General features: G+C 36.4%; 1 protein-coding gene across 1 annotated transcript in view; it reads left to right on the top strand.

Moving 5' to 3' along the window:
* LOC138334048 (fibrillin-2-like) overlaps positions 1 to 22,700 on the top strand; it is a 36,286-nt gene that overhangs the window by 5,568 nt on the left and 8,018 nt on the right. The window contains exons 2-3 of the mRNA XM_069282764.1: positions 15,086 to 15,165; positions 15,806 to 15,901. Coding sequence (XP_069138865.1) covers positions 15,086 to 15,165; positions 15,806 to 15,901 — 176 coding nt within the window. The remainder of the gene's footprint in view (positions 1 to 15,085; positions 15,166 to 15,805; positions 15,902 to 22,700) is intronic.

The raw sequence follows: 22,700 nt of genomic DNA, 5'->3' as shown, positions 1-22,700 counted from the left end.
TGTTTATAGAACCACTGGTAACTTCAGCTGCTGGCCAATGTGGAACAGTCTAAAGCATGGCCTAGCTATAGCTAGCGGCACGTCCCGGCTACATAGTTTGCCATACAGCAATTGCATTTAGATATTCTTTAACGAAATGAATCCTGTCAAAAGTATATGCAATGTAAATAATCTGTTTTCATTCTGGTTACAACAGTGTTTAACCTCAATATTTGTTTGGAAAATAGTAATATTGTAATATATTGTATTGTATTGGGGATGTATGAAACTGTTGGTATACATTAGGTTTGTAATAGTGCTTCATAATGAAAGTTTCTGAATAACATCTTCATGATCATTGAAAGAACTTTTTCTGGATAAAAGACATAAATGATTGCATGGACCTTGGGGATTCCACAATATCAGACGCAAGAATCATCGATTTATTTCTTCTTTTCCTTCTTTGACTTTTTTCTTTGCACTCATAAAAAGAGAAAAATTACTTCCACATTGTTTTATCATGTTTTGTTTTTCAAACAAAATTTACATTATAATTGTGATATTTTTCATGCGCTAAAATTTTTTATTTTAAATTTGTGATAGCTCTTCTGGCTGATCTCGGTAAAATAAGACACTAGACAATCAATGAATATCTTTAGCCTATGGAACTTTTTACTAGCACAACTGACCCAGTAAGTATGTAAGAAGACGTCGAATTGTCGCTAATAAAATAAATGGTGTCAAGTAACGGTATACCTTTGCTGTTTAGGGCAACATTAGGCAATATGGCAGAGTTAGAACACCTGTACTTCTGATTACTATACGGTGAATACACAGTGTACATAGATAATTTTGATACTGATCATTATTACTTACAAGTCATCATAGTCCCATCACAAAGCTATATAGGTCTTCGTTTGGAGCATTGAAAGTGCATCAAAGCCATGAAACAACCCAGACCTCTTTAGACAACAACTCATCTACATAATGAAGATAAGATTATCGCTTAGATGAGACCAGTCCATGTTTGAGTGAGTGCCGTATAAAGCTCCTACTCCCCCAATGCTTCTACATTCCTTACCTATCAGCCCCCGCCATACTAACGCTATTCAATTTTAATATCAATCACAAAATAAAAGTTTAAAGAAAGCACCCGAGTACCGGACCTCACTGATAACCTTTAACGGCTCTCACTATTGCTTCAAAGTTTGTACTTTTAATACGTATAAAATAAGCAAAGTAAGCATCTCGGAGGTTATGACGATTTTGGAGAGACTACTAGAGGATATTACAGATAATTTTTCTATCCATGAAAAGAATCGCGTCTTTTAGGTTAATTTCATTACGCCACTCCAACGGACCAAGCGTCTCCGGCGATGGCGATGATTTCACAGAGAAAAAGCATTATTATATTTATCTTCTACTTTGGATACATGGCCATTTTTTTATTTATCTATTTTGTCAACTGTCATTTTCACAGAGAAATTATATTCTTCTATGCTCCATTTACCAGGGAAAAAACTCATGACAATACCTATTAACTACCATTATTTTTACAGAGATACAGAGAAAACTCATGTCATGACAATACCTATGAACTACTCTATACCATTTTTTACCAGAGAAAATCACGACGTATATCTATTTTCTATTTTACAAAGAAAACATTCAATAACTACCTGTATCTTCTACTATTGAGAATCTATTATCACAGACAAAAACAATGCATATGACCATCCAACATGGATGGATGTTTCTTCCGTCGTTTCCACAAGTCAATAACTTAATAAAAAATACAGACACGTATCACAAAGGAGAGTTTGTGCTGACTTTGTGCCAAGCACGTTTCATTTATATACCGAAGGTCAAAAGAAAACAAATGCCTAATGATTTAAAGTTATATGTGTGTCATAACTAGGTGAAAAGTTATGCATGTTTTTTCTTCAGTAATCCCTTGAAAAACAAAAGTTTTAATTAATTAAGCTATGAGATTCATTTAAAAAATTTACAAAGTCAAATAAGAGTTCCAAATGAATTTTGGCAGTACATCCAAAAATCATGATATTTAAGTTACAGTGCATTGAAACGGGTTTCCCGTGTGGGAATGTTCAAGTTATTTTGATTTTTCATTTGTTTCCAATAACATAATATTTACTTTGAAAATGGTTTTACAATGGTCCCTCCTTACACACATATTATAGATAAAAGAAAATTCTCATCCTTGACCTCGATAAATCGCCGACTATAAGTGACAGTATTCATAGCCTATCACGTCTCTCATCAGTTGTAGCGTCGGCTTCCGTCAGTCAATATTGGTATGGGGTCAATATTATACCGGTAAAGTGACTCCATGAAAGGATTAAGATAGTTGTGGCTAATTATTTATGACAGTATATAGACCATGGCCTAGTGTCAGAGTTAACTTTAATCCACTCTGCTACTTATACACAGTGTTGTAAACTTTATTCCATCATTTAATTTTTACATTGTGACATTGTAAAGAACGGCCTCCTGATTGTATTCATGTATTGGGATGTTGTATATCTTTCTATTTCTGGAACTCTTGTCTTTTGCTTTGTGTGTCTTTATAAATCTGGAACTCTTGTCGTTTGCTATGTGTGTCTTTGTAAATCTGGAATTCTTGTCTTTTGCTTTGTGTATCTTTATAAATCTGGAACTCTTGTCTTTTGCTTTGTGTGTCTTTGTAATTCTGGAACTCTTGTCTTTTGCTTTGTGTGTCTTTGTAATTCTGGAACTCTTGTCTTTTGCTTTGTGTGTCTTTGTAAATCTGGAACTCTTGTCTTTTGCTTTGTGTGTCTTTGTAATTCTGGAACTCTTGTCGTTTGCTATGTGTGTCTTTGTAAATCTGGAACTCTTGTCTTTTGCTTTGTGTGTCTTTGTAAATCTGGAACTCTTGTCTTTTGCTTTGTGTGTCTTTGTAAATCTGGAACTCTTGTCTTTTGCTTTGTGTGTCTTTGTAAATCTGGAACTCTTGTCTTTTGCTTTGTGTGTCTTTGTAAATCTGGAACTCTTGTCTTTTGCTTTGTGTGTCTTTGTAAATCTGGAATTCTTGTCTTTTGCTTTGTGTGTCTTTGTAAATCTGGAACTCTTGTCTTTTGCTTTGTGTGTCTTTGTAAATCTGGAACTCTTGTCTTTTGCTTTTGTGTCTTTGTAATTCTGGAACTCTTGTCTTTTGCTTTGTGTGTCTTTGTAAATCTGGAACTCTTGTCTTTTGCTTTGTGTGTCTTTGTAAATCTGGAACTCTTGTCTTTTGCTTTGTGTGTCTTTGTAAATCTGGAACTCTTGTCTTTTGCTTTGTGTGTCTTTGTAAATCTGGAAATCTTGTCTTTTGCTTTGTGTGTCTTTGTAAATCTGGAAATCTTGTCTTTTGCTTTGTGTGTCTTTGTAATTCTGGAACTCTTGTCTTTTGCTTTGTGTGTCTTTGTAAATCTGGAAATCTTGTCTTTTGCTTTGTGTGTCTTTGTAAATCTGGAACTCTTGTCTTTTGCTTTGTGTGTCTTTGTAAATCTGGAACTCTTGTCTTTTGCTTTGTGTGTCTTTGTAAATCTGGAACTCTTGTCTTTTGCTTTGTGTGTCTTTGTAAATCTGGAACTCTTGTCTTTTGCTTTGTGTGTCTTTGTAATTCTGCAACTCTTGTCTTTTGCTTTGTGTGTCTTTGTAAATCTGGAACTCTTGTCTTTTGCTTTGTGTGTCTTTGTAAATCTGGAACTCTCGTTGTCTTTTGCTTGTGTGTCTTTGTAAATCTGGAACTCTTGTCTTTTGCTTCGTGTGTTTTTGTAAATCTGGAAATCTTGTCTTTTGCTTTGTGTGTCTTTGTAAATCTGGAACTCTTGTCTTTTGCTTTGTGTGTCTTTGTAAATCTGGAACTCTTGTCTTTTGCTTTGTGTGTCTTTGTAATTCTGGAACTCTTGTCTTTTGCTTTGTGTGTCTTTGTAAATCTGGAACTCTTGTCTTTTGCTTTGTGTGTCTTTGTAAATCTGGAACTCTTGTCTTTTGCTTTGTGTGTCTTTGTAAATCTGGAACTCTTGTCTTTTGCTTTGTGTGTCTTTGTAAATCTGGAACTCTTGTCTTTTGCTTTGTGTGTCTTTGTAAATCTGGAACTCTTGTCTTTTGCTTTGTGTGTCTTTGTAAATCTGGACACTCTTGTCTTTTGCTTTGTGTGTCTTTGTAAATCTGGAACTCTTGTCTTTTGCTTTGTGTGTCTTTGTAAATCTGGAACTCTTGTCTTTTGCTTTGTGTGTCTTGTAAATCTGGAACTCTTGTCTTTTGCTTTGTGTGTCTTTGTAAATCTGGAACTCTTGTCTTTTGCTTTGTGTGTCTTTGTAAATCTGGAACTCTTGTCTTTTGCTTTGTGTGTCTTTGTAATTCTGGAACTCTTGTCTTTTGCTTTGTGTGTCTTTGTAAATCTGGAACTCTTGTCTTTTGCTTTGTGTGTCTTTGTAATTCTGGAACTCTTGTCTTTTGCTTTGTGTGTCTTTGTAAATCTGGAACTCTTGTCTTTTGCTTTGTGTGTCTTTGTAAATCTGGAACTCTTGTCTTTTGCTTTGTGTGTCTTTGTAAATCTGGAACTCTTGTCTTTTGCTTTGTGTGTCTTTGTAATTCTGGAACTCTTGTCTTTTGCTTTTTGTGTCTTTGTAAATCTGGAACTCTTGTCTTTTGCTTTGTGTGTCTTTGTAATTCTGCAACTCTTGTCTTTTGCTTTGTGTGTCTTTGTAAATCTAAAATTCTTGTCTTTTGCTTTGTGTATCTTTGTAATTCTGAAACTCTTGTCTTTTGCTTTGTGTGTCTTTGTAAATCTAGAACTCTTGTCTTTTGCTTTGTGTGTCTTTGTAATTCTGGAACTCTTGTCTTCTTTTGTCCTTGTGTGTCTTTGTAATTCTGGAACTCTTGTCTTTTGCTTTGTGTGTCTTTGTAAATCTGGAACTCTTGTCTTTTGCTTTGTGTGTCTTTGTAAATCTGGAACTCTTGTCTTTTGCTTTGTGTGTCTTTGTAAATCTGGAACTCTTGTCTTTTGCTTTGTGTGTCTTTGTAATTCTGGAACTCTTGTCTTTTGCTTTGTGTGTCTTTGTAAATCTGGAACTCTTGTCTTTTGCTTTGTGTGTCTTTGTAAATCTGGAACTCTTGTCTTTTGCTTTGTGTATCTTTGTAATTCTGAAACTCTTGTCTTTTGCTTTGTGTGTCTTTGTAATTCTGGAACTCTTGTCTTTTGCTTTGTGTGTCTTTGTAATTCTGGAACTCTTGTCTTTTGCTTTGTGTGTCTTTGTAAATCTGGAACTCTTGTCTTTTGCTTTGTGTGTCTTTGTAATTCTGGAACTCTTGTCTTTTGCTTTGTGTGTCTTTGTAAATCTGGAACTCTTGTCTTTTGCTTTGTGTGTCTTTGTAAATCTGGAACTCTTGTCTTTTGCTTTGTGTGTCTTTGTAATTCTGAAACTCTTGTCTTTTGCTTTGTGTGTCTTTGTAATTCTGGAACTCTTGTCTTTTGCTTTGTGTGTCTTTGTAAATCTGGAACTCTTGTCTTTTGCTTTGTGTGTCTTGTAAATCTGGAACTCTTGTATTTTGCTTTGTGTGTCTTTCTTAATCTAAAATTCTTGTCTTTTGCTTTGTGTATCTTTGTAATTCTGAAACTCTTGTCTTTTGCTTTGTGTGTCTTTGTAATTCTGGAACTCTTGTCTTTTGCTTTGTGTGTCTTTGTAAATCTGGAACTCTTGTCTTTTGCTTTGTGTGTCTTTGTAAATCTGGAACTCTTGTATTTTGCTTTGTGTGTCTTTTGCTTTGTGTTCTTTTAATCTAAAATTCTTGTCTTTTGCTTTGTGTATCTTTGTAATTCTGAACTCTTGTCTTTTGCTTTGTGTGTCTTTGTAATTCTGGAACTCTTGTCTTTTGCTTTGTGTGTCTTTGTAATTCTGGAACTCTTGTCTTTTGCTTTGTGTGTCTTTGTAAATCTGGAACTCTTGTCTTTTGCTTTGTGTGTCTTTGTAAATCTGGAATTCTTGTCTTTTGCTTTGTGTGTCTTTGTAAATCTGGAACTCTTGTCTTTTGCTTTGTGTGTCTTTGTAAATCTGGAACTCTTGTCTTTTGCTTTGTGTGTCTTTGTAAATCTGGAACTCTTGTCTTTTGCTTTGTGTGTCTTTGTAAATCTGGAACTCTTGTCTTTTGCTTTGTGTGTCTTTGTAAATCTGGAACTCTTGTCTTTTGCTTTGTGTGTCTTTGTAATTCTGGAACTCTTGTCGTTTGCTTTGTGTGTCTTTGTAAATCTGGAACTCTTGTATTTGCTTTGTGTGTCTTTGTAAATCTGGAACTCTTGTCTTTTGCTTTGTGTGTCTTTGTAAATCTGGAACTCTTGTCTTTTGCTTTGTGTGTCTTTGTAAATCTGGAACTCTTGTCTTTTGCTTTGTGTGTCTTTGTAAATCTGGAACTCTTCAAGACGTCAGATATAATAAAGGTCATGATTGTGTTAGCAAGGCGGAGCATTGTTCACATTATTCCAATTTTTTTATATACGCCTTATATCATAAAGATTATGATAAACCAAGTGTTGTTAACATGGTTCTAATTTCCTTTTATCAAATGCCTGGCACTAGACAATGGTCTGGGGAATGTTACTATGTATTGTTAGCAATTGCTGGCAAGTTAAATTTGTACAATAACAATTTCTGCTTATAAACACACACAATAACATACTTCTAATGAAGTAAAATGAATGCAGATTTGTTTTGTTTGTTGGTTATCTTTACGAAAACTTGAAGCACGCTAAAGACTTGTCATCATGAACTGCTTGCAGCCGTTCATTCTCTAAGATATTTTTTAATGCATATTCTGTTCATTCTATTGATTCACATTCTTAGTTTATTTAATCATTTGACTAGATAGAGACTATTGTTTCAGAACATGACTATAGCAGCATGCTTATCTACTACCCGGTAAGGAGTGTCCTAGATTTGGCAGATTGATCGGTCAGTCATAATAAACCAGTTGGGTTGTCATTGTGTTTGTGGCTAAAAAACTATGATTTTGTCTATTGAATAGTGATCTACTGAAACTATTACTATTCTGAAGCGCTAGATTTCTCCATCATTTAGTGTATGCATATCCTCTGTGTGTGTTGCCCAGTCGTTTTTATCCATTTTGAGGTTGAAGTTTGGTCGTAGTCATTGTTATATTTAAGGATGTTTACAGACCAACCAGCAAAAGTTCCTGTATTTCTTTGAGAATGTGAGTGAAATGCCAATAAGGTCATTGAAATTTACCTACCATAAAAGTTGTCTAATTACAAGAAACGTTGGATAGTTTGCATTTTAGCATTTCATAAATTCAACGTCCCATTTGAGTCTTGAGTCTTCGCTACTAGTATCTCATATATATGTTAAAGTTAAATCGAACACCTAAAGAAACGTTTTATTGGCATACCTCAAAATGAATGTCACTGACTCCTAAAGCTTGAGTATCGTTCACCTTGTCAGCATTGTGTATATTTTAATGTCGACCCATTCATGGTTCCTGCAGGGAGTCTCGGAATCCTCTCTTTGATGAGTGTGCCATTTATTTCCCCAATTCAGTCACTGAGTCTATAAAGTCACAGGACCTTTACACCTGGTGAAGATGCCTGACAGAGTATTTATATATCCTGCCAAATATACAACATTATCAGAATGTTTACTTTCTTACACATAAAACACGTCTGTTTGAAGTCGGATCAATTCGTAATTTTGTTTGGAACAACAATAATGGTGGACTGTAAAAACGTTCACTGCTTGGATTAAATTCACATTAAAACGTCCACATTCTTTCCGGCTTAACACAACAAAAGTGAATTGCTGAATGAGCATTACATCAGGAAATTGTGCCAAACATTCCTTAAGCATCCAGTTAGTGATTTACCTGTATCATACAAGGCATCAATACTAGCATATTAAAGCATGTCACGAACAATTACACCCCTTAGTGGGAGACTATGGTAAACGTAATACTCACCGGCACCAAAATTCATACCTTCTTAGTGGTAATATTCACCGACAGCTAAGTTCATACCTTCTGAGTGGTGATACACACCGGCAGCTAAGTTCATACCTTCTTAGTGGTGATACTCACCGGCGGCTAAGTTCATACCTTCTTAGTGGTGATTCTCACCGGCAGCTCAAGTTCATACCTTCTTAGTGGTGATTCTCACCGGCAGCTAAGTTCATACTTTCTTAGTGGTGATTCTCACCGGCAGCTAAGTTCATACCTTCTTAGTGGTGATTCTCACCGGCAGCTAAGTTCATACCTTCTTAGTGGTGATTCTCACCGGCAGCTAAGTTCATACCTTCTTAGTGGTGATTCTCACCGGCAGCTAAGCTTATACCTTCTTAGTGGTGATACTCACCGGCGGCTAAGTTCATACCTTCTTAGTGGTGATTCTCACCGGCAGATTCTCACCGGCAGCTAAGTTCATACCTTCTTAGTGGTGATTCTCACCGGCAGCTAAGTTCAAACTTTCTTAGTGGTGATTCTCACCGGCAGCTAAGTTTATGCCTCCTTAGTGGTGATTCTCACCGGCAGCTAAGTTCATACCTTCTTAGTGGTGATTCTCACCGGCAGCTAAGTTCATACATTCTTAGTGGTGATTCTCACCGGCAGCTAAGCTTATACCTTCTTAGTGGTGATACTCACCGGCAGCTAAGTTCATACCTTCTTAGTGGTGATTCTCACCGGCAGCTAAGTTCATACCTTCTTAGTGGTGATTCTCACCGGCAGCTAAGTTCATACCTTCTTAGTGGTGATTCTCACCGGCAGCTAAGTTCATACCTTCTTAGTGGTGATACTCACCGGCAGCTAAGTTCATACCTTCTTAGTGGTGATTCTCACCGGCGGCTAAGTTCATACCTTCTTAGTGGTGATACTCACCGGCAGCTAAGTTCATACCTTCTTAGTGGTGATACTCACAGGCAGCTAAGTTCTTACCTTCTTAGTGGTGATACTCACAGGCAGCTAAGTTCATACCTTCTTAGTGGTGATTCTCACCGGCAGCTAAGTTCATACCTTCTTAGTGGTGATACTCACTGGCAGCTAAGTTCATACCTTCTTAGTGGTGATACTCACCGGCAGCTAAGTTTATGCATCCTGAGTGGTGATTGTCGTTTTGTAGATTGTAAAAGACCCTAAAATAAACATTGTGACCGCAGCCATGTTGTCAAAGACCCTAAAATAAACATTGTGACCGAAGTCATGTTGTCAAAGACCCTAAAATAAACATTGTGACCGAAGTCATGTTGTCAAAGACCCTAAAATAAACAATGTGACCGCAGCCATGTTGTCAAAGACCCTAAAATATACAATGTGACCGCAGCCATGTTGTCAAAGACCCTAAAATATACAATGTGACCGCAGCCATGTTGTCAAAGACCCTTAAATAAACAATGTGACCGCAGCCATGTTGTCAAAGACCCTAAAATATACAATGTGACCGCAGCCATGTTGTCAAAGACCCTTAAATATACAATGTGACCGCAGCCATGTTGTCAAAGACCCTAAAATAAACAATGTGACTGCAACCATGTTGTCAAAGACCCTAAAATAAACATTGCTATCGCAGCCATGTTGTCAAAGACCCTAAAATATACAATGTGACCGCAGCCATGTTGTCAAAGACCCATAAAATATACAATGTGACTGCAACCATATTGTCAAAGACCCTAAAATAAACAATGCTACCGCAGCCATGTTGTCAAAGACCCTAAAATAAACAATGTGACCGCAGCCATGTTGTCAAAGACCCTAAAATAAACATTGCTATCGCAGCCATGTTGTCAAAGACCCTAAAATATACAATGTGACCGCAACCATGTTGTCAAAGACCCTAAAATATACAATGTGACCGCAGCCATGTTGTAAAAGACCCTAAAATAAACATTGTGACTGCAACCATGTTGTCAAAGGCCCTAAAATAAACAATGTGACTGCAACCATGTTGTAAAAGACCCTAAAATAAACAATGTGACCGCAGCCATGTTGTCAAAGACCCTAAAATAAACAATATGACCGCAACCATGTTGTAAAATACCCTAAAATAAACAATGTGACCGCAACCATGTTGTAAAAGACCCTAAAATAAACAATGTGACCGCAACCATGTTGTCAAAGACCCTAAAATAAACAATGTGACTGCAACCATGTTGTCAAAAGACCCTAAAATAAACCATGTTGTCAAAGACCCTAAAATAAACAATATGACCGCAGCCATGTTGTCAAAGACCCATAAAATATACAATGTGACCGCAGCCATGTTCTCAAAGACCCTAAAATAAACAATATGACCGCAACCATGTTGTCAAAGACCCTAAAATAAACATTGTGACTGCAACCATGTTGTCAAAGACCCTAAAATAAACAATATGACCGCAACCATGTTGTCAAAGACCCTAAAATAAATAATGTGACTGCAACCATGTTGTCAAAGACCCTAAAATAAACAATGTGACTGCAACCATTTTGTCAAAGACCCTAAAATAAACAATGTGACTGCAACCATGTTGTCAAAGACCCTAAAATAAACATTGTGACTGCAACCATGTTGTCAAAGACCCTAAAATAAACAATATGACCGCAACCATGTTGTCAAAGACCCTAAAATAAACAATATGACCGCAACCATGTTGTCAAAGACCCTAAAATAAACAATGTGACTGCAACCATGTTGTCAAAGACCCTAAAATAAACGATATGACCGCAGCCATGTTGTCAAAGACCCTAAAATAAACAATATGACCGCAACCATGTTGTCAAAGACCCTAAAATAAACATTGTGACTGCAACCATGTTGTAAAAGACCCTAAAATAAACAATATGACTGCAGCCATGTTGTAAAAGACCCTAAAATAAACAATGTGACCACAGCCATGTTGTCAAAGACCCTAAAATAAACATTGTGACCGCAGCCATGTTGTCAAATACCCTAAAATATACTATGTGACCGCAGCCATGTTGTAAACGACCCTAAAATAAACATTGTGACTGCAGCCATGTTGTCAAAGACCCTAAAATAAACAATGTGACCGCAACCATGTTGTAAAAGACCCTAAAATAAACATTGTGACTGCAACCATGTTGTCAAAGACCCTAAAATAAACAATGTGACCGCAACCATGTTGTCAAAGACCCTAAAATAAACATTGTGACCGCAGCCATGTTACCACAGACCCTAAAATAAACATTGTGACTGCAGCCATGTTGTCAAAGACCCTAAAATAAACATTGTGACTGCAACCATGTTGTCAAAGACCCTAAAATAAACAATATGACCGCAACCATGTTCTAAACGACCCTAAAATAAACATTGTGACTGCAGCCATGTTGTCAAAGACCCTAAAATAAACAATGTGACCGCAACCATGTTGTAAAAGACCCTAAAATAAACATTGTGACTGCAACCATGTTGTCAAAGACCCTAAAATAAACAATATGACTGCAGCCATGTTGTAAAAGACCCTAAAATAAACAATGTGACCACAGCCATGTTGTCAAAGACCCTAAAATAAACAATGTGACCGCAGCCATGTTGTCAAAGACCCTAAAATATACTATGTGACCGCAGCCATGTTGTAAACGACCCTAAAATAAACATTGTGACTGCAGCCATGTTGTCAAAGACCCTAAAATAAACAATGTGACCGCAACCATGTTGTAAAAGACCCTAAAATAAACATTGTGACTGCAAACCATGTTGTCAAAGACCCTAAAATAAACAATGTGACCGCAACCATGTTGTCAAAGACCCTAAAATAAACATTGTGACCGCAGCCATGTTACCACAGACCCTAAAATAAACATTGTGACTGCAGCCATGTTGTCAAAGACCCTAAAATAAACATTGTGACTGCAACCATGTTGTCAAAGACCCTAAAATAAACAATATGACCGCAACCATGTTCTAAACGACCCTAAAATAAACATTGTGACTGCAGCTATGTTGTCAAAGACCCTAAAATAAACAATGTGACCGCAACCATGTTGTAAAAGACCCTAAAATAAACATTGTGACTGCAACCATGTTGTCAAAGACCCTAAAATAAACAATGTGACCGCAACCATGTTGTCAAAGACCCTAAAATAAACATTGTGACCGCAGCCATGTTGTCAAAGACCCTAAAATAAACAATGTGACCGCAACCATGTTGTCAAAGACCCTAAAATAAACATTGTGACTGCAACCATGTTGTCAAAGACCCTAAAATAAACAATGTGACCGCAACCATGTTGTCAAAGACCCTAAAATAAACATTGTGACCGCAGCCATGTTACCACAGACCCTAAAATAAACATTGTGACTGCAGCCATGTTGTCAAAGACCCTAAAATAAACATTGTGACTGCAACCATGTTGTCAAAGACCCTAAAATAAACAATATGACCGCAACCATGTTGTCAAAGACCCTAAAATAAACAATGTGACCGCAACCATGTTGTCAAAGACCCTAAAATAAACAATGTGACCGCAACCATGTTGTCAAAGACCCTAAAATAAACATTGTGACTGCAACCATGTTGTCAAAGACCCTAAAATAAACAATGTGACCGCAACCATGTTGTAAAAGACCCTAAAATAAACATTGTGACTGCAACCATGTTGTCAAAGACCCTAAAATAAACAATGTGACCGCAACCATGTTGTCAAAGACCCTAAAATAAACATTGTGACCGCAGCCATGTTACCACAGACCCTAAAATAAACATTGTGACTGCAACCATGTTGTCAAAGACCCTAAAATAAACATTGTGACTGCAACCATGTTGTCAAAGACCCTAAAATAAACAATATGACCGCAACCATGTTGTCAAAGACCCTAAAATAAACATTGTGACCGCTGCAGCCATGTTACCACAGATCCTAAAAATAAACAATGTGACCGCAGCCGCCGGTCTCATTATACTTGAAACAAGCCAGCAGTTGCCCCACACTGTATTTGCAGAACATTAAGGGGGAGAAATTGTGATTTGTGTTGACTAAAGTGTGTCTTGGCTAGGAGACTTAACCCTAATCTTCCCTGTCCTGCAGTTAGGCCGTTAGAACTGTACTTATTAGCCCCATCTTATTGACTTTATATTTCCTTGTATCTCTCGTTACACCTCCTCACACCTGGCCGTGCGATCATGTTCCAAATTACAATGAGAAACAACACGAATATATTTCAGCCTCCCAAAACAAACATGCATTCACACACACAGCACATTACATACATGGGTCGTATTTAAATGACCCTAGCTGTATATAAGACGTTAACAAACCCCAATCTTCCTCACAAGAACGAACACTCCAGTCAATGCTATCCGTGAGGCGGTGTCAAGGAAGGAATAATTCAGTTGGTGCGAAGAGAAAAGATCAGATTCCAAATTAGTAGCCTTTTAATATTTCATACAATGGTGACAGATGGTCCAAGTTTACCCCACCGATGGCGTTTTTAACCTCTTTTACTGGTAGTCTAACACTGTTTTCTTGTTTAAAAAAGCACTAATATGAGTCTGAAAGATTTTCAATCAACTACCAACTGTGTTGTGATCTTGAAAGTGACATTCTAACTTTTCAATCAAATGCTATAATGACAGACTCTCTTACATAATTGTTAACTTCATGATTATATTATCTTCGCGAACTAATTACCTGTAAGACATGTTTGACTCAATCATGACGTCATCAAAATAATTTTACGCCGGTAGCTATCCAATACAAAAATATATTGCCGTTTTCGACCAACCAGAGTGCGAGTAATAATCAATGCACAACCCACGTCTCCAAATTCACCCTTAAGTGTTTCGATTAATGAAAAGCAATATGAATGCTTGGACTTAATTTGTAATGGAGACCTTGTTTACAGGGTTATCCTGATTGGTATTAAAGTGTTTAAGGGTTAGGTACATCATTCCTTTACCACCTTTGCACTTTCAAAGAACTTTATTGGATCTTCCATATTTTTGAAAATTAAAAGTTTTAGTCTGTTATTGGAAATCGGCGATGACTTACTGGGTTTTATGTATTTCACAATATAAATTTCAACCCGTCCGATATTTATTGGTGCAAAAACATAAAACTTAAATAATGAGCAAGCAAAATTCTTTATATTGTCCGTACGTTGTCACTTGAACAAGGCAGTCAGAATCGTGAGTGCCCAATTTACTTTTATCGTGACACCAATTGCTTTATTTTGCTGCCGCCTAGCCAATGCATATTCAATGCAAAGCTTGTTCTAATTTTATAGTTGAAAGTGATTTACACACGTTAACATAATCTGAATGGTCTGTACCAAATAAACTGTTATCATAACTACCATTCATAAGTTCTGCTGACACCATGTCAATGCGTACTCAGCAAACATTTTTTTCTTCTAACATCACACTTGAAACTGATATACAGACGTTGTTCGACTCGACATTTACATCAAAGTAATAACACCTCACTTTTACGTTGTAGACTATCAGATTTTTCCGGCACAATTTTTGAATCTGTGAAGAAAATCAAGTGTTACGTAACGATAAAAATACCTTTGGTATAAGATAGTAGTTTCCCTATGAAATACTATGATATAATGTTATATTATATAAGTAGATAAAATTGGTATAGATCTGAAGGCCTTTATAACGGCCCTCATCTGTATCTCTCATCCAATACTATATGTCACAGGCTGTTAAGAGGACATTAATTTGATCAAACAAACAAACCAAATAAAACATATCTCGATTCCTTTAGTTATCATATTTCGATTTTAACATCAGTACGTCACAAACTTTATCTTATTTTAAATTATCGGCTATGTTAAACAACCTTTTATAAACATATTGATAATTTGTTTATGTTCAGATATAATATACATGCCCCTATGTGTCGGAATAATCTGGAATTGTCACCCTGGAAAGATTTATTTTCTCGTGAACGAAGCTCGAGAGACAATAATTCTAAAGGAGAAAATTCTAGATGATTCCCTCCACAGAGGAACACATAATATCTGATCGGACTAAACTTGATTATTTTGAATAAGTTAGATATCTTGTCTTTGCCATTATTTTGTTATACTTTATTTGTTTAAAACAGTTTAGTGACAATAACAATATGTTTTCAGACGGAATGTGTGTGGCTCTACCAGGCAGTATTGCTGCAGAGGCTGGACGAGACCCGCCAACAGCTTCCGGTGTGTCATACGTACGTATCCCTTTATACAGTAATTCTATCAAGTTGCTATGAAGAACATGAACAACAACAAATGTAAAATGTAAGATTCCGACACCGTTTGTGGTGTCATCAGCTTATTTACTTCATGTACAAAGCATCATTGTATACTGTTTGTTTGTTTGTTTGTTTGTTTGTTTGATTGATTGATTATTTTTAACGTCCTATTAACAGCCATGGTCATGTAAGGACGGCCTCCAGTGTATGCAGTGTGTAGCGTGTGTAAGTGTGAGGTGCGTGTTTTGGGGGACTGCGGTATGTTCGTGATGTGTCTTCTTGTATAGTGGAACTATTGCCCTTTTTATAGTGCTAAAACACTGATGTATGCCGCCGAAGACACCAAGGAACACATCCCACCCAGTCACATTATACTGACAACGGGCGAACCAGTCGTCCCACTCCTTGTCTGCTGAACGCCAAGCAGGAGCAGAAACTACCACTTTTTTACCACTAGACTTAGGTGTGTCTCGGCCAGGGGACAGAACCCAGAGCCTTCCTCACAGGGGGTCATTATATACAAGTTTCTAGAACAATTAAGGATTTTTATGTTTGGAATGTGGTGAAACAGCTTACAAATATATCTTCATAAAATGTAACTTCGTTTTGGTTGTAGCTATCTGTGTACGGAATTGTGATGGAGGGATCTGCATGCGTCCCAACGAATGTCTTTGTCCGACCGGCAACATTTCTCCTTCCTGTCGAACCAAACGTAAGTAACAACCAATGTCACTGTCTGACCGGCAACATCTCTCCTTCCTGTCGAACCAAACGTAAGTAACAACGAATGTCTCTGTCCGACCGGCAATATTTCTCCATCCTGTCGAACCAAACGTAAGTAACAACGAATGTCTCTGTCCGACCGGCAATATTTCTCCTTCCTGTCGAACCATACGTAAATATCAACAAATGTTTCTATCTGACCGGCAACATTTCTCCTTCCTGTCGAACAAAACGTTAGTAACATTGATTAATGTCTTTGTCCGAATGACAATAAGTTAATTTCCTGTCAAACTGAACTTAAGTTACAGCAACGTGGATGGCGTTTTACAGCTTAGACAGTACAAATGAACAATGAAAGTAAGCGTTTGATATAACTATTCACCTTCATCAAAAAGTTTCATAATTCAAAATTAACCTTATTAATGACTGTCTGGGTTTTTTTCTCGACTTTACGCAAATGTTTTCAAGTTATGTGCATTCGTCATCTTAAACGCTACGTTGTAAGTTCACAACTACTAGTAACGAAGTACCTCAAACAATACGTAATGCCGTTAGCCCGATCATCTGATCATCCGATTTAATCCTTTGGTGAATAATCGATAATGGAATGATTGGCAGGTGTCATTTAGAATGGCCTCTTCTGTTTTACATTATTTGGGAGGCTGTGGTATTTGGAACAACCGCCATGAGTTTACCTTAAACAAGTTAAGCTTATATAGTGGAGCGGCTAAGCATGTAAATCGTTCAAAGTTTGAAGAAAGCATGAAACTTGCATATGGCTTCTATAGGACATAAGGTTTCAGGAAAAAAATGGATCCCAAAAAATCACGGCCTCTATTGGCCGCCATATTGGTTTTCAAAATGGTCGCCAGAAACCACCTTCTGCGACCTATATCTCACGTTCTATAACAGCTAGACCCATACTTTAAACGTCTACATCCATATTATTGATAACTTAGAACATTCTGGTAGTGTTAAACTTAAAGTAGAAAGACGCCATTTTGTATTTCAAGATAGCCGCCAACTTTGCGAGCTATATCTGTATATCTGACTTTAAGCAAATAACCACCTGCAAATACAATGAGAGTGTTTGTTACATGAATAGTGTAATTCTTATTTTAATTTCAAAATGACCGCCATTTTGATATCCAAGATGGCCGTTTAAATCAAAGTTGTTTCACTCTGTAAGTGATCGAGCAAAAAACAAGTTAACATTCTTAAAGATGCTCCACCGCTGACAAATGTTTTTTTTTCACTATCAAAAACAGCAGCAGACGATTTAACATTTTTCTCCAGTTACAAAAGTTACTTACTTTACACCATTACCACCATTGAAAAGTTTGAGCTTCTACTTTTACTTCAAGTTAAAAATATAAAAAATAGTTAATTGCATCCCGTAAAAATTCCGTGACACTATATTCTATATGGAATGAAGTACTGATTGCGCATGACCCAAAGGCAAAATAAATTATTTTATATTGTTTTTTTGTGTTAATTAGAGTTATGAATACACGATTAAACACTAATTATTGTTCAAATGATGAATATCATTTATGCTCTGTCGGCGGTGGAGCATCTACACATAAATTATTGATATTGAAACTTTGCATATGGCTTCTTTTGGACATAAGATTACAGGAATGAAATGGACCCCTAAAAATCACGGCCCCTGGCGGCCGCCATATTGGTTTTCAAAATGACCGCCAAAAACACCTTAAAGACGAACAACTCAAGTTCTATACCAGCTAGACCCAAACTTTAAACGTCTAGACCGATATTATTTATACCTAGGAAAATTCTGGTAGTATTAAACTTCATGAAGAAAGACCACCATTTTGCATTCCAAGATGGCTGCCAAATTAACTACATGTACCTATATCTATATATAATAATAATAAATACCTGCAAATACAGTGAGGTTTTTTCTATTTTTTAGCGTTTGATACAAAATAATACAATTTTAATTTAATATTCAAAATGGCTGCCAATCTGAAATTCAAGATGTCCGGTAGCATTAGATTAAAGGTACATAAACTAACCGAAACGGCTGATAGTTATTTAAAAACACTATTTTAAAAAACTTGAGTCTCAAATGGTATTAACTTTTGTAAATATTACACTTAGCACTATTCTCTGAACCAATCTGAATAGATTAATCAAATGCAAACGTTAATTTCAATAAAGCGGGTCGTTTGTGATCCCCGACGTCGTCCTTATAAACACACCGTGGTTGACTTTCACTTCGGCTATTAGTAAACTTGTAATCATTTCATCCTTTCGGACAGGTATCGGACTATTAACTGTTTCAATGTATAGCAGCTTGAAAAAACATTCATGTTTCACATCCATTTTCATGTCTAAAAGATAATTATAGTGCTAGAATCAAATTTTACATGACAGCAATATTGGTCATTCTGAAAAGAATACTCATACAAAAACTCAGTGTTAATGCTTTAACTTTAAAAAGAGGCATTGACAGATACTTTTAACACAAAATGTAAGTTCATATTTAATTAGAGAAAACTTACATATTGCTCTGTGAAATCGTCATGTACCTTGGAAATAACCTTTCCTGAAGGAGATCTTCACTACATCAGCATAATAACCTATTGGTATACCTGACACTGTCTACAAATGCAAGATTTGCCAAAACCTTATAAAAGATACTATAGAGACTAATTAAATTCATCTATCATTTCCCAAAGATACAAACTGTAAACAAAAATCAATTGAGGATCATCTCTTTTTTAGATATGGAGTGTAAGATATTATTTGCCAAAAGAATGGAGATATTCATGACGGCTAATATATTTTGCTAAAGCAAGAAGGCAATTCAAGGTTTCAAATGATTTATTATGACTGAAACTATTTAATGTATATGGATGATATCACGCCTTTTTTCTGACCACAGCAAGGACATTATCAGAAAGACATCTAAACGAAATCACTTAGGCAGTCATCCCAGAGAATCTTTGTGTGATGCAGATTCTTAATATCAGACCTGCAGACAGAAATACTAAATGTAAGGATATCATTTTGGATTCGTCCTCTCATGGATGAGATGCCGCACTCATATTGCGTAACCATGCCCGGCCGTCAGGAAATTTGATGTAGTCCTGGATTCAGGGGAAGATATTCCCGCTATTGTTCATAATCAGATAAAATGTCTGGGAAATTGGTTCGATGTAATCCTGAACGACTCCAACTTCCATAAGGAAGGACTTAGAGTTAGTTCTTAGCTAGGTTTTGCTTTACAAAATTTAGTTGAATCTTCGTAGAACTCCCAATCTCAGGAGATGAAGATGGCGATGGTGAGACAGATAATGGTGTAGAATTAAGAACAGAAATAAAGCGCTATGTTAGCGGTGCAGTATATGCAAAATAAATCCACCTAAAACACATAGCCGCCGCCAGTAAAATATGCATACAGCATGCGAAAATAAATTGCAGCGATGGAGAACAGAAGAACCGTACGCCTTTTAACAATATTCGGACCACATAGATAGCAAAGTTACTTAGTCAGATATTGATCATCCGGAACCTTGCCTATGACAAAAAGTGGGACCGATAGTGCAAGCTGCTGATTGTGCCACCGGGCACTCTTGTGCGTTGTACCAGCTCATTAAAAACATATAGCGGTTGTCCTGAGAAAATGCTAAGTAAATTGGCAGACATCTTGAAAAAGAGTGGAAAAAATGCCATGGCCATTATCAATTTTGTTAAAGGCAAATAGGGATGACAGACGTCAGTATGACCTGAAGAAGAAAGCCATACTCACACACGAGAAAAAATGTGGATTTGTTCTCAGACACCATAAGGTGAAATGCGTCTAGATGTTCTGAAGTGGTTATAGATAAATTGCCATTTCCATAGGAGTTTTACTGTGAGGAGGGATTTGAAAAGAATGATTTTGGTGTTATCTGCAAATGGGCAGTGACTTGGTCAATCGCTGTTGACTTGCGACATTGAATATGTTCTAGTTGAAGAGTCGATAAAGCCCCTGAAAGATGATCCTCCGATTACTTATGTAGAGTTACAATCCAGGAATTTATTCCAATATTATTCATATCAACATTTTAAGAGTGTTAGATTGATTTTTTGCTCGATGACTTACAGAGTAAAATATGGAAACAACTTAAATTTAAAAGTCCATCTTGGATTTCAAGATGGCGGTCATGTTAAAATTAAAATAAGAATCAAATTATTTTTGTATCAAACACTACAAAAGTATAAGTACTCTCTCTATATTTGCTTAAAGTCAGTCTAGCTAATTAGATGCATTGTATAAAAAGATATAGCTCGAAAAGTTGGCGGCCATCTTGAAATTCAAAATGGTGATCCTTCTACATGAAGATTAACACTACCCGAATGTTCCTAGGTATCAATAATATGGGTGTAGACGTTTAAAGTTTGGGTCTAGCTGGTATAGAACGCGAGTTATGGGTCGTTAAGGTGATTTTTGGCGGCCATTTTGAAAACTAATATGGCGGCCGACAGGGCCGTGATTTTTTGGGGTCAATTTTTTTCCTGAAACAGCCATATGCAAAGTTTCATGCTTTCTTCAAACTTTGAACGATTTCGCCAAAAAATCGACCATAGCCGCTCCACTAATACTCAAAGTTTAGGTAAAGTTTAACAAATTGTGCTTTGATCTTTTGTGCCTTCCCTTAAAAAGAACCAACATAACATATTTATATATATATATCACCAAAACCTATTTCCCATGCATGTCTAAGGGTCTACTTGAATTCTAATCGGTCAGTGATGGATTGATCCTATGTCAGAGTGGCTAGTCGTGATAACACTAGTACCTAAAGGACAAAACCATCACAATGGCGTGTCTGTGATCATCTAACAAAGGTTCTAGTTGTTATTGGACTTGAAAAATAGAATATAGAATGTTTTTCCGTTTACTGATGACAAGATGTTTCCTAATTTAGAAAGTGAAACAAACAAGTATAAGATGATGGAATTCCGTGTGAAAATCATGTGATATATCCTTCATTGTTATCTGTTCTTTATATTCACTGATATTTTGCCTTACATTTTGCCAAATTCTGTTATGCAGCTACATCCACCTCATTGAAACGGCACAAAATGGTCATTTGGACTTATCTGACTATGTAGTAATACAAACCAATTATCATTGGATTGTAATTCTAATACTTGTTCTGTGTGGTTGTCACACACGATTATTTACCATCTGTTTGTTTGGGGTGGTGAGAATCTGTTCCAGACGCCAACACCCTACTATTGCACAAGTAAAACCATATGTTAAATGAGCACGACTCTACGTAATATTTTCAAACAAACATATTACGCCACATTTTAAATTACAGCACCATGTGGCTTGCATGTTACGACTTAGTCGGTTGTGTTAATTAGGTGTCACCTAGCGTTTCTTTCACAGCTGAAAACCCGCACTCTTACATTAGTTATTGTAGCAAACCATGATATGGCGTTTTGTCACCAGTACATAAGTTTACCTCGTGTGCAATTGTACCACCATCAGTTTAACAAAACCCAAATGAGGAAGATTTTGAGGAGGAGTATTACACTAAACCATTTTTTCGCGGCTACTAAATTTCACGAGTTTTCGCGGAAATAAATTTTCGCTGCTTCGAAAATGAATGAAAACACCATTGAATTTATTTGTGGAAAATACCAATTCACGGAGATGAACTTTCGCGAATTTACCCTGATCACGAAATTCGTGAAAATATATCACACGTGAAGATTAGCTGGTTTACAGTATATAGCGGGTGTCCATATTTCGCCATTTTTATGATAACAAGTGATAATTTGGTAATCGTGACATTAGATGAGCAGCACAATATCAGTAAGAAATAAAGATAATCTTCATAACAATATTCAAACAATAAAAATTTTCATCCCACATCGGTAGTCAGACTCTTTTACGGTACGGTTCTTGGGACAGTCGACAACTTCCTGTGGGGTATCAAAGAGATTGACTTGAAAATGTTGTTTTTTTGTGTGTCTGATTTCACAGTGTTTGATTAATGGATATTTAATAATCAAATGACAGTGCATGGGCATACATTCAAATGTAATTTTTATATCTACATTTAAATCCTCTTTATTTATCAAACATGGCGAAATACCCCCCCCCCCCCTTACGGGAAAATGGTACCAGAAACAGAAATCGGGAGGTATTGTTCCCCATTCATACAAAAATATAGTATTCATACTTTTGTAAGAATATGAGGAACCTTTTCATTTAGTCTGCTAATTTTATCTCTTATACAAACAATAAAAATCAACACTTGGAAAAAAGTTAAAAAAAAAAAAAAAAAAACCGGCGAAATATGGACACCCATTTTTTTAAACATATTTTATTGCTTATAATAAACGGATTAGGCACAAGTTATGACAACTTATAAAAGCCCTCTCCACAACTATTATATAACAAAATTGGTGAAAGCGACATACACATGAAATATTATATTGTAATCAGAAAATGTATTGAGAGAGGTAGAAAACAAAAGATATAGCGAAAGTAAGAAGTAGGAAAACAGAAAGAAAAGATTAAGACATAACCAAACGTAGAAGTTACAGTACACACTGATTACATAACCACTGTAGCTATTGCATGGCACGTACTAACTACACAGTCATTTTCCATCGTCAGATCAATTGTCCATAAAACACATTCCGTAGATCCATCCACTGTTTCCTCCAGTTCAAACGGACACCCATGTATAAGGTATGAGTTTCCTTTTTATCTATTGTATAAAATAAAAAAGCCGCGGTCTTAGGGCATGTCTGGA

This window comes from Argopecten irradians, chromosome 10 (genome assembly GCF_041381155.1).
Source record: "Argopecten irradians isolate NY chromosome 10, Ai_NY, whole genome shotgun sequence".
Taxonomy (NCBI): Eukaryota; Metazoa; Mollusca; class Bivalvia; order Pectinida; family Pectinidae; genus Argopecten; species Argopecten irradians.
Note: the sequence above shows the minus strand (reverse complement) of the source record. Positions and strands in the feature narration are given on the sequence as shown.